Source organism: Pristiophorus japonicus, chromosome 3 (assembly GCF_044704955.1).
Source record: "Pristiophorus japonicus isolate sPriJap1 chromosome 3, sPriJap1.hap1, whole genome shotgun sequence".
NCBI classification, from domain to species: domain Eukaryota; kingdom Metazoa; phylum Chordata; class Chondrichthyes; family Pristiophoridae; genus Pristiophorus; species Pristiophorus japonicus.
In genome coordinates, this window is record NC_091979.1 from 156,361,226 (window position 1) to 156,374,469 (window position 13,244).

Here is a 13,244-nt window from a genome sequence, read left to right on the forward strand (position 1 = left end):
AGACATGAAAAGTATTATATAAATGCAAGCTCTTTCTTTAACTGAGGTGACATTAAGCTTTCATACATGTTTAATTGTGGTTTTAGTACCAGGCTGGTAAATGTAAAATTTAAGGTTAAATTGCACATTTGATTTGGGCATATATACCATATAGAGGGAAGAACAGGCTGACGTGAGTATTTTCTAGCTGCCTGACCCCCATGGCTACCACCATGAAAGCAGCCTCATCATGAAGTGTCTAACTTGTCCATACCAGTACGTACAATAATGTCAACAGATTCATTGTATTAATGCATGCTCCTACAAATGTCATCTAAGCAAATGCCCACCGTATCAACAGAAAAAAGCACCACAGTATTAGTCTTGTTACATACATCATAATGAGTCCAGACCTGCAGGCCTGGTGAGCTGATTCGAAAAACACTGGAGAAAAACTGATTCTTCTCAAAGAACTCTGGGATGTTGATGTCCTCAGCCAGAGATGGGAATTGTTTTGTGATATCTGCAATATCCTGTTTTTAAATGAGCGAAGAAAGATATTGTCAGCTATTTCCTTGATACACAAACTAATAGAATTAAATTAGCTTTGGAAAAAAACAGCTACAGTAAGACACAGATAGTGAAAGCATCAGAATTTGCTCATTTATACAAATTCAAACTGCTACTCCAATCCTATAAGTGCAGAAGTGAGCATTTAGGATAAAAATTAATTGTTCTATATCAAAGCCTGAAAATTACTGTTGGCTGATGAACACTTAAAATAGTTGAGAGAGGAATTTGTTAACAGCAGCATTAGCCCATTTGTTTTGAGTAGGTTAACACCCCTGTTAAAACAGTCGTGAGTACAATGACATAAGTTTTTAACATCACTGTTAAAGTAGTAGTGATTTAGCACAAGCCTTTAACACTCCTGATAAAATAGTGAAGAGCGCATTTTGATACAAGCTGTTAAATGTTCATAAGGTAACGTTGTTCATTATAATTCCCCCCCAGTTTCATTAAATTTTATTTGATCTTTTCACTTCAATAAGGAATTTGCATATTACAGTAATCTTCGTCAGCGCTGGGTTAAGAATTCTCGCGGTCCTTAGATCAAGAACATTCAGGGCTAGAAATTCACCGATTTTGCGACTGGGTTTTTGGTGGTATTTCACCATATTTGGCGAAAAACCGGTCGGCGGGAAATTCGGTGACGTTTTGCAGCGCCGCTTTCCATGTACCATTGGGGAGAGGAGCACCGCCGTGCAAGACCCGAAATAGCGTTTTCGCCCAAAATTTGGCTCTCTCCACACCTGTATTCTGCGCCCAGATTACTGCCAGGGAAAAACCTGCACTGTAGCAGTAAATATGAAGACCTGCAAAATAGGGTAAGTTAAAGTTTTTATTTTTTAAATTTTTTTTCAGCGATTTAGTAAGTCAGGGTTCTGTGAATGTTTTGTGAATTTTGTTTTTTCCAATTTATTTTTGTTGTTTTTTCCCCCCTCCCAAGGCCTTTTTCGTAGCGGTATCGGCCTCGGACTAAAGTTGTCGAAATTCGCGGTGTGTGCCGAGAATCCTTGTGCAATGCCGATTTTTACCGCTGCGCAAATTAAAGGCCGAATTTCCAGCCTACTAACTGTAACGAAGCGAAAATGGTAATTTTGACGAAAAAATAGGTTTTCACTGAAAAACGAATTTCTAACCCTCAGGGTTCCTCCACATCAGTCCTGCATTCCACCCTCTCTAATCTATTAAAACACAACGTGCAGTAAAATGTATGAAGAAATAGGCTCATAGAATGTTTACACTCTACATCAATAATAAATCACATCACAATATACTATGCTCAAGTGAAACATATTTGCATAAGGTCTCCGGCAGGGGCCCACTGGACACAGGCCCCATAGTCCACTGCGTTAATTTAACCCTGATTTTTGTGCAAGATATGATTTACAATCAGAATACTGAATACCCAGCCAGTCTCGTACAGTATTGGACCCGATAACTCATGAGCCGTTTTATGCTATTTTATTTAATGGTATCAATTCAAATATGCATTTTGTAACCCTTTAAACAAGTGCAATTAAAAATATATATTTGCAGATGTGTGTTTGTTTAAAATAAAACAGAATTGCTTGAAAAACACAGCATGCCCATCAACAGCTGAAAAGAAGGGAAAAAGCGTTAACGTTATGGTGAAGACACTTCATCGACCTGACAATTTGGATAAGATTATCTATCACACTGTTGCTGATATGATTCCATTTAGCTGTCAATGGATTAAAATGCTGAAATGTTAAATTTTATGTACATGACACATTTATGATATTCAATAAAAATGCTGTTTAAATATTTTCCCTGAAAAGGTGATTCGCCCGCCATCATGAGAAGTATAAGAACATAAGAAATAGGAACAGGAGTATGTCATACGGCCCCTTGAGCCTGCTCTGCCATTCAATAAGATCGTGGCTGATCTGCTCATGGACTCAGCTCCACTTCCCTGCCTGCTCCCCATAACCCCTTATCCTCTTATTGTTTAAGAAACTGTCTATTTCTGTCTTAAATTTATTCAATGTCCCAGCTTCCACAGCTCTCTGAGGCAGCAAATTCCACAGATTCACAACCCTCTGAGAAGAAATTTCTCCTCATCTCGGTTTTAAATGGGCGGCCCCTTATTCTAAGATCATGCCCTCTAGTTCTAGTCTCCCCTATCAGTGGAAACATCCTCTCTGCATCCACCTTGTCAAGTTCCCTCATAATCTTATACATTTCGATAAGATCACCTCTCATTCTTCTGAATTCCAATGAGTAGAGGCCCAACCTACTCAACCTTTCTTCACAAATCAACCCTCTCATCCCCGGAATCATCCTAGTGAACCTTCTCTGAACTGCCTCCAAAGCAAGTATATCCTTTCGTAAATATGGAAACCAAAACTGCACGCAGAATTCCAGGTGTGGCCTCACCAATACCTTATATATCTGTAGCAAGACTTCCCTGCTTTTATAATCCATCCCCTTTGCAATAAAGGCCAAGATACCATTGGCCTTCCTGATCACTTGCTGTACCTGCATACTATCGTTTTGCGTTTCATGCACAAGTACTGCTGTACTGCGGCATTTTGCAATCTTTCTCCATTTAAATACTAACTTGCTCTTTGATTTTTTTTCTGCCAAAGTGCATGACCTCACACTTTCCAACATTATACTCCATCTGCCAAATTTTTTCCCACTCACTTAGCCTGTCTATGTCCTTTTACAGATTTTGTGTGTCCTCACACATTGCTTTTCCTCCCATCTTTGTATCGTCAGCAACCTTGGCTATGATACTCAGTTCCTTCTTCCAAGTCGTTAATATAGATAGTAAATAGTTGGGGTCCCAGCACTGATCCCTGCGGCACCCCACTGGTTACTGATTGCCAACCAGAGAATGTACCATTTATCCCGACTCTCTGTTTTCTGTTAGTTAGCTAATCTTCTATCCATGCTAATATATTACCCCCAACCCTGTGATCTTTTATCTTGTGCAGTAACCTTTTATGTGGCACCTTGTCAAATGCTTTCTGCAAGTCCAAATACACCACATCCCATTATCCACCCTGTTCGTTACATCCCCGAAGAACTCCAGCAAATTTGTCAAACATGACTTCCCCTTCATAAATCCATCCTGACTCTGCCTGACCGAATTTTGCTTTTCCAAATGTCCTGCTACTGCTTCTTTAATAATGGACTCCAACATTTTCCCAACCACAGATGTTAGACTAACTGGTCTATAGTTTCCTGCTTTTTGTCTGCCTCCTTTTTTAAATAGGGGCATTACATTTGCAGTTTTCCAATCTGCTGGGAGCCCCCCAGAATCCAGGGAATTTTGGTAAATTACAACCAACGCATCCACAATCCCTGCCGCTACTTCTCTTAAGACCCTAGGATGCAAGCCATCAGGTCCAGGGGATTTATCTGCCTTTAGTCCCATTATCTTACTGAGTACCACCTCCTTAGTGATTGTGATTGTGTTAAGTTCTTCCCCCCCATAGTCCCTTGACTATCCACTGTTGGAATATTGTTCCCCTCTACCGTAAAGACTGGTACAAAATATTTGTTCAGAGTTTCTGCCATCTCCATGTTCCCCATTACTAATTCCCCGGTCTTGTCCTCTAAGGAACCAAAATTTACTTTAGCCACTCTTTTCCTTTTTATATGCCTATCGAAACTCTTGCTATCTGTTTTTATATTTTGTGCTAGTTTATTTACATAATCTATCTTCCCTATCTTAATCATTTTTTTTTAGTTGTTCTTTGCTGGCTTTTAAAAGCTTCCCAGTCTTCTGTCCTCTCACTAGTTTTGGCCACTTGTTTTTAATTGGATACCGTCCTTTATTTCTTTAGTTAGCCACGGATGGCTGTTACACCCTTTTCTCCTCAATGAAATATATTTTTCTTGAGTTGTGAAATACCTCCTTAAGTGTACACCACTGTTCATCAACCATCCTACACTTTAATCTATTTTCCCAGTCCACTCTGCCCTCATACCTTCATAGTCTCCTTTATTTAAGCTTAGTACGCTGGTTAGAGATCCAACTTTCTCACCCTCCATCTGGATTTGAAATTCAATCATGCTATGATCACTCATTCCGAGGGGATCCTTTACTAGGAGGTTGTTTATTAATCCTGTATGGTGCGGAATTTCATGGATTGCATTTACGCGAAATTTATTCCGGTTTCTGCACTGATCTTGCTGATGGGAACTTACACCATCATTTCCTGCAGAGCTCATTTGACTATGTCGGACCATAAAAATCGGCATAAAAGAAATTGAAATGCAGCCCCATTATTCGGGGAAACAGCGAGAGAGCTGATGTTTTCTGCCATTGTGCATCACTCTCTGAGCCTTTTGCCTCTGCTCTCCTCATCCTCATCTTATTGTGCTGAACAGGGGCATGCGCATCAGGAATGTCATTCCAACTGCTTAGTCCTTCTGAACACGTGGGGGAAGGATGTCTGAAAAGTATCAGTTGTACAGAGACTGACAACAATTTGGTGAATTATAGTGCAGGTCTTAGTAAGGATTAGTTTTTTGTTTAAATCGCAAAGAAAATCACTCTCAAACTCCAGAGATCTCAGTTATGCCGATATATCAAATGATTTTGAGCTCTACTGCACCTAAAAATGTTTGAGCATGAATCTACGGTAGTGCATTCTTGGCGTAAATCCAGGAAACTCATGTGTGCTGGTCATTTACATGAGCGGCAGAGGGCTTCGTCCTATGTAGCTGAGAAGCATAACAAACGATCAAAATAAAGGCACACGCAGCGATGTATCAGTGTAAATGCAGAGTTAATCAGTTACTTGCAAATCTCCTTGGAAAAACAGCGGTGCAATGTCACTCTTATGCCGTAGTTACAGCGGAATTTTTCAGGAAATTTTAGGCCATTATATCTTCAGCCTGCGTGATTTCAGGGCTTTGCTCACTGTTCTGTGATTCTAGTCACAAAACTTTTGTGTATCTGTTCTAAATCTCCAGTCTTATTACAAATATTACATTTTAATGGACCAGTGAAAGCTTTTTAAACAAGGAGACAAAATATTCACAAAGAAAATGCACAACAAATTTACTTCAGCCCTTGTAGTAAAGTATTACTTTCTGAAGTAACCCTTTGCCACTATTACTCTGTTTTCCTAATCATCATGTTCCCTATAAAAACTTCCGAGATAGTAGCACAAACCAGCAGTTACTCGTTAACAAATTTGCAGCATAAATGTATGCATACCTTCATTTATGATGCAATCTTACTTTGGAATGATCAGTAAGTCACGCACCCGTGTGTCACTTTGTACATGATAGACACACAAAGCAAATACATTGTTACAAGAATTATGGAAAGTAATCAAATATTGAAAGATAAACTTCAAAAACAAGAGCTCAATGCTGTAAGCACATTAAGCACAAGGGACTTGTGAAAGGATTGGTGGAGTAGAAAAGGGAGTTACAGAAGATCCACTTTGCTAGGTAGTGCCAATGTAATCTGGAGACTTATCTAAATGGATAAGGCTTTCAAATCAGCTGGAACACTGACTCGAAATTCCTGCACCCCTGATGCACGGGCAGAACTGCGGTTGGGTATGAATTTTATCTATTGGTATCCAAGGATGGTGACCCCATCGGAAGTCCTGGATTAGCTAATTTCCATAATGCTGGGTGAGACAAGTATACGAATCCTGTCAGCAGCAAGCCAGATATACTTGGGAGAGTGGATGGAAACTTTGAGCATGAGCAGGGAAGCAACTTCCTCATTTAAGGGGTTGCATCAATTTAAAGGGGTGAGCATGCTGTGGTAAGAAGCATTGCAATGGCAACTGCAGAAGGAGGAAAAAGGTGAGCACAGAATTTTTCTGAGGCCAATGCTGAATTTCTTCTATAATAAAAACAGAAAATGATGGAAATGCTCGGCAGCTCAGGCAACATCCGTGTAGAATCAGGTCGACCCACCCAAGCCTACTCCTGATCATCACTCCTCACACCAACCTACTTTTCAGGTGCACCCATCCCTCACTGTCTATGCACTTACTCACATCCACATCTGACTATCCACCACTGACACTCACCCTCATCCTACTATAATCATAGAATTTAACACCACAGAAGGAGGCCAATTGGCAATGTCACACCACTCCCTCATAGTCACCCTCTATAGATATTATCCATCCATCCCTTACACTCATTACATGATTCGCACTGGGAGGTCTCTTGCTTTCTTTCTTGCAGAAGAGAGCACAGAACACGCAGGAGAGGCAGAGAACCGGACGAGGTCCTCCGGTAACAACATCGCTGACTGCAGCAGAAGAGGTTGCACTGGAGCTCAGCTGAGTTGCAGAGTTGCTGGTGGTGGGAGATGTGACAGAATTAAATATCATACAGTCACATGGCATACAACAGTCACTCATGAAGAGTTGATGCCAGCAGCCAGTGAAATATGATCATGTGCATAATGGTAACTTAAAACATTCTTATCATAACAGCTCTAATTCATGTCTTTACTCTCTCACAGGCCCATCAAGTGCCCCCCCGCCCCCCAACACACTGTCCAGCTAGAGGAGGAAGGTGACTCCTCAGAGGCCGTTGCGGTCTCTGAGGGCGCACCGTCACACAACCCATGCACACCCAGCACCAGCGCAGATACACACATGCCGGTGGGTCCAGTAAGTGAGAAAGTAGTGCTGTCACCTGGTGTCTCACAGATCACATGTGAGCAAGAACAGATGGTAGAGACAGGATCAGCAGTGGAGTGTCCTCATCAGAGGGTGGACGCTCCAAGCAGTGCTCAACTGGGCAAAGATGCAGAACCTCAGGGGCCATAGACAAACAGAATGATTCTTAAGGAACAGCTAAAAATACGGGAGGCTCTGGCAGCTTTTCCAGCCGAGTTGTGCTTGATTGTAGGAAAAATGGATGAGTCCATCTCCAACATGAGCAACATGCTGTCGTAGGTGTTTGTCCATGGAGCATCAAATGTGCCAGTTGAATGAGTGCATGCTTGCTTATGAACAACAGCTTGCAGACTCTGATTGCAGCCATATCTAGAATGGATAGAAACCTGGAGTTGACCGTTCGTCGACCTATTGATGTGCAGCAAAGTGCACACCAGTTCCTTGCTAGCAGAGAAGTATGGTGGGCTATGAGGGGGATAATGGTGAGAAGGGACTTGGAAGTGGGACCTCTCCTCAAAGTCCATCAGAGCCCCACATGCTGCCTCGGATCCTGATGGTCGAGTCTGCCCCCGCACAGTCGCAGGAGGAGCAGTCTTTGGCAGGGTTCTTACAGGTTCCAAAACCCAGAGAACGTCCGCCAAAAGTGTCTAAGCAGTCAGAGCAGGGAAGTGGACAGTCTGCCTCTGACTCTGCTGAAACCACAGGGTCGTAGAAGTAGCAGAAAAAGATAAAAGACACAATTGTAGTTGCACAAGGAGATGCATATGGGTGTGTTATAACATGTTAAAGGATTAAGTTTCTGTGGTTATGTAAGAGGGTTAAGTTAGGAGACACATAAATTAATTTATTTGCTCCACTTTCCCGTCTTGTCCATTTTTGCCTGGAAAGTGGCCTTGTCAGTTGGAGTGAATGGTAAGACAGACATTACTTAACTTGGAGCAACGGGTGTCTGTAATAGGATTGGTTTGGTAATTTTAGGACTGCTTTATGGTGGGTGGGGGGAAAGTTGACGAAATAACTTAACTAAATCGTGCTATTATGAGGCTATCCTGGGCCTCCCGGGCAGCAATATGCACCGCTGCTGGTGCCATGTCCACTTCAGGTTGCTCCTCCTCTGAGGAGGCTCCATGCTCTGCGCCTTGCTCTTCCTTTTGCTCCAATCCTTGCTGCTGCGCTGTGCTGTGCAGAGCACAACATACAATAATCATTCTGGAGCACTTGGCTGGTGTGTAATGAAGGGCTCCTCCAGATTTGCCCAGGCATCTGAAGCACATCTTCAGCATCCTGACTGCTTGCTCTATGACAGATCTCTTTGTTATCTGGCTTTGGTTGTAGCGCTCCTCGGCCTCATTGCTGGGCCTCCTCAAGGGTGTCATCAGCCACGTCTTCAGTGGATAGCCCTTGTCTCCAAGCAGCCAGACTGCAAGTCTGATCGGAGGAGTGAAGAGCTGAGTGAGGGTGGACTGGTGCAGGATGAATGAGTCAGGACAGCTCCCTGGGAATAAGAACATAAGAAATAGGAACAGGAGTAGGCCATACGGCGCCTCGAGCCTGCTCCGCCATTCAATAAGATCATGGCTGATCTGATCATGGACTCAGCTCCACTTCCCCGCCCGCTCCCCATAACCTCTTATTCCCTTATCATTTAAGAAACTGTCTATTTCTGTCTTAAATTTATTCAATGTCCCAGCTTCCACAGCTCTCTGAGGCAACGAATTCCACAGATTTACAACCCTCGGAGAAAAAAATTCTCATCTCTGTTTTAAATGGGCGACCCCAGATTCTAAGATCGTGCTCTCTAGTTCTAGTCTCCCCCATCAGTGGAAACATCCTCTCTGCATCCACCTTGTCAAGCCGCCTCATAATCTTATACATTTTGATAAGATCACCTCTCCTTCTTCTGAATTCCAATGAGTAGAGGCCCAACTTACTCAACCTTTCCTCATAAGTCAACTCCCTCATCCCCGGAATCAACCTAGTGAACCTTCTCTGAACTTCCTACAAAGCAAGTATATCCTTCGTAAATATGGAAGTCAAAACTGCACGCAGTATTCCAGGTGTGGCCTCACCAATACCTTATTTTGCTGCAGCAAAACTTCCCTGCTTTTGTACTCCATCCCCTTTGCAATAAATGCCAAGATACCATTGAACTTCCTGATCACTTGCTGTACCTGCATACTGAGCTTTTTTGTTTCATGCACAAGTACCCCCAGGTCCCGCTGTACTGCAGCACTTTAAATCTTTCTCCATTTAAATAATGACTTGCTCTTTGATTTTTTTCTGCCAAAGTGCATGACCTCACACTTTCCGACATTATACTCCATCTGGCAAATCTTTGCCCACTCATTTAGCCTGTCTATGTCCTTTTGCAGATCTTTTGTGTCCTCCTCACACACTGCTTTTCCTCCCATCTTTGTATCATCAGCAAACTTGGCTACGTTACACTCAATCCCTTCTTCCAAGTCGTTAATATAGATTATAAATAGTTGGAGTCCCAGCACTGATCCCTGCGGCATCCCATTAGTTACTGGTTGCCAACCAGAGAATAAACCATTTATCCCGACTCTCTGTTCTCTGTTAGTTAGCCAATCCTCTATCCATGCTAATATATTACCACCAACCCTGTGAACTTTTATCTTGTGCAGTAACCTGGTACACACATGCATGATGATCTTTTTGTGGTTGCAGACAAGCTGCACATTGAGGGAGTGGAAGCCCTTATGGTTCATGAACACTGCTGAGTGATCTAGGGGTGCCTTGATGGCGTGGAGGCCCCGACCTGCGGGAGAACACCAACGGCAGGTCGGGTCCATAAAAGGAGCAGCGTGCGGAGGCCCAGAAGCAACATGGAGGCATGCAACTTTAGGGAGCAGCGTGAGCTACGAAGGCAGTGAAGAGTGACGTCATCAAGATCCAGGTCGGTGATTGGAGCGTGGGCAGATACAGCAGGACCAGCGAGGTCGGGGCAAAGGAGCGGCGAGAAACTATAGAGCGATGTGATCGGGGCCCAGGGGAGGCGTGAGTTCGGGGCCAGAGACAGCACCGGACAGCCCACACTGTGATATGTGTGCGCGCTAGGTCCATGCAGCAGAGCAGGTCTCCAGTTTGTCTTGGTTAATCCTTGCCACTGGACCAAGACCTAGCTCTGTCAAGCCCGTGTGGTGGCAGGTCTGCAACGGTCACCACACGTTAAACAAATCTAAGCACAGGCATCTTCCACCCTTCAGGATGTAGTTCAGGACCTGGAACTTTAAGATCTATCATTGGAACACCTGTGAACTTATCCTTTTTTGGCGTGGAAGTAAATCATCCTCGTTTTGAGGGACCGCCTATGATGATGATAATGATAGGCACGTGTGCAGTCGATGACGCCCTAAATCTGTGGGAGGCTAGCCAGAGCCGCAAAGCTGAGCACTCGCTCAGGCTGACTGACTTCATCAGTGGCAACGTTTACATAAGTGCCTGACTTGTGAAACATGGCATCGGTCACGTGAGTGATGCATTTGTGGATGAGATCCTGCAGATCCCCGAAGGAGCCTGAGGCAAAGATGTTGAGGGCAGTGACGACTTTGACAGCCACTGGTAAGGCATGTCTACCGGGTCCTCAGCAGGTCTTCTTCCAGCAAGCTACAAATGTCTGCCATGACCTGACGAGATCGCCTGAGCCTCCTGAAGTACTGCTACTCAGTCATGTCCAGGAAGCTCATCCTCTGCCTGTATACCTTGTGTTAGGCGTTTCGCCTCCTGTGAGATGCACCCCTGTGCTCATCCTCTCTGTCCTGTGGAGCGGCAGGGCGTTGAGGAGGAGGCTGTTGATGTGGCTGGTATTGTTGGTGTTGGGGCTCATCTTGGTTCAAATTTGAGGTCCAAAGTGAAACAGCATAAGCGGCACCCATGCTGATCTGATAGATGCCAGGTGAAGTGGAGATCAGAGACACAATCCTCCAATTGTAATCAGAGTGACTTCCAAAGTGTGAGAATAACTTCCAAAGTTATCAAAGGTAATCAACTGCAAACTACTGAAAGCAAACTCTCAGCACAAGTGGCGTCAGTAAGAATATTTTCCTCAGGCAAGGAAGCAGATGTGTGAAGTTTGAGTATTTGTGTGATTTTTTAAAAAACTATAAATTGTTCAACTCCCACAATGACTGCTGTGCTCTCGTCTTGATTTCATTGTCGAGGTTCAGCAAGCCTGTGAATTTCATGGACAGCCATTAAAAGCTCCAGCTTCAGGTTAAAAAGGCTGTTAATAGCTTCTTAATAAGGTCTCTGGCGTGTTGCCTAACTCACCCAAGTAAGAGGTTGAAGCCGGCTTCCTGACACTGTTAATTTCAGAGCTTTTAACTGCACACCCGCTCGCAAACCCGCACATTCCAGCCCTCGTTTCTCTCTCCACAGATGCTGCCTGACCTGTTGAGTAGTTCCAACATACTATGTTTTTATTTCAGATTTCCAGCATCCGTAGTAGTTTGCTTTTGTAATACTGCTGAATTTCTTCTGTCAAAAATCAGAGAAAGTACATCAGAACATAAGAATTAGGAACAAGAGCAGGCCATCTAGCCCCTCGAGCCTGCTCCGCCATTCAAAAAGATCATGGCTGATCTGGCCGTGGACTCAGCTCCACTTACCCGCCCGCTCCCCATAACCCTTAAATCCCTTATTGGTTAAACATCTATCTATCTGTGATTTGAATACATTCAATGAGCTAGCCTCAACTGCTTCCTTGGCCAGAGAATTCCACAGATTCACAACCCTCTGGGAGAAGAATTTCCTTCTCAACTCGGTTTTAAATTGTCTCCCCCGTATTTTGAGGCTGTGCCCCGAGTTCTAGTCTCCCCGACCAGTGGAAACAACCTCTCTGCCTCTATCTTGTCTATCCCTTTCATTATTTTAAATGTTTCTATAAGATCACCCCTCATCCTTCTGAACTCCACCGAGTAAAGACCCAGTCTACTCAATCTATCATCATAAGGTAACCCTCTCATCTCCAGAATCAGCCTTGTGAATCGTCTCTGTACCCCCTCCAAAGCTTGTATATCCTTCCTTAAGTAAGGTGATCAAAACTGCACACAGTAGTCCAGGTGCAGCCTCACCAATACCCTGTACTTCCCTGTTTTTGTACTCCATCCCTCTCGCAATGAAGGCCAACATTCCATTCGCCTTCCTGATTACCTGCTGCACCTGCAAACTAACTTTTTGGGTTTCATGCACAAGGACCCCCAGGTTCCTCTGCACCGCAGCATGTTGTAATTTCTCCCCATTCAAATAATATTCCCTTTTACTGTTTTTTTTTTGAAGGTGGATGACCTCACATTTTCCAACATTGTATTCCATCTGCCAAACCTTAGTCCATTCGCTTAACCTATCTAAATCTCTTTGCAGCCTCTCTGTGTCCTCTACACAACCCGCTTTCCCACTAATCTTTGTGTCATCTGCAAATTTTGTTACACTACACTCTGTCCCCTCTTCCAGGTCATCTATGTATATTGTAAACAGTTATGGTCCCAGCACCAATCCCTGTGGCACACCACTAACCACTGATTTCCAACCCGAAAAGGACCCATTTATCCCGACTCTCTGCTTTCTGTTAGCCAGCCAATTTTCATAGAAACATAGAAACATAGAAAATAGGTGCAGGAGCAGGCCATTCAGCCCTTCTAGCCTGCACCGCCATTCAATGAGTTCATGGCTGAACATGAAACTTCAGTACCCCCTTCCTGCTTTCTCGCCATAACCCTTGATCCCCCGAGTAGTAAGGACTTCATCTAACTCCCTTTTGAATATATTTAGTGAATTGGCCTCAACTACTTTCTGTGGTAGAGAATTCCACAGGTTCACCACTCTCTGGGTGAAGAAGTTTCTCCTCATCTCGGTCCTAAATGGCTTACCCCTTATCCTCAGACTGTGACCCCTGGTTCTGGACTTCCCCAACATTGGGAACATTCTTTCTGCATCTAACCTGTCTAAACCCGTCAGAATTTTAAACGTTTCTATGAGGTCCCCTCTCATTCTTCTGAACTCCAGTGAATACAATCCCAATTGATCCAATCTTTCTTGATAGGG

At 43.7% G+C, this 13,244-nt stretch overlaps 1 protein-coding gene across 3 annotated transcripts in view; it reads right to left on the reverse strand.

The window, feature by feature from the left end:
* tyw5 (tRNA-yW synthesizing protein 5) overlaps positions 1-13,244 on the reverse strand; it is a 106,732-nt gene that overhangs the window by 13,382 nt on the left and 80,106 nt on the right. For 2 of the 3 annotated variants that reach the window (XM_070874834.1, XM_070874832.1), the window contains one exon: positions 375-512. In XM_070874834.1, the coding sequence (XP_070730935.1) occupies positions 375-512 (138 nt within the window). The remainder of the gene's footprint in view (positions 1-374; positions 513-13,244) is intronic. The other variant, XM_070874833.1, reaches the window with a different exon arrangement.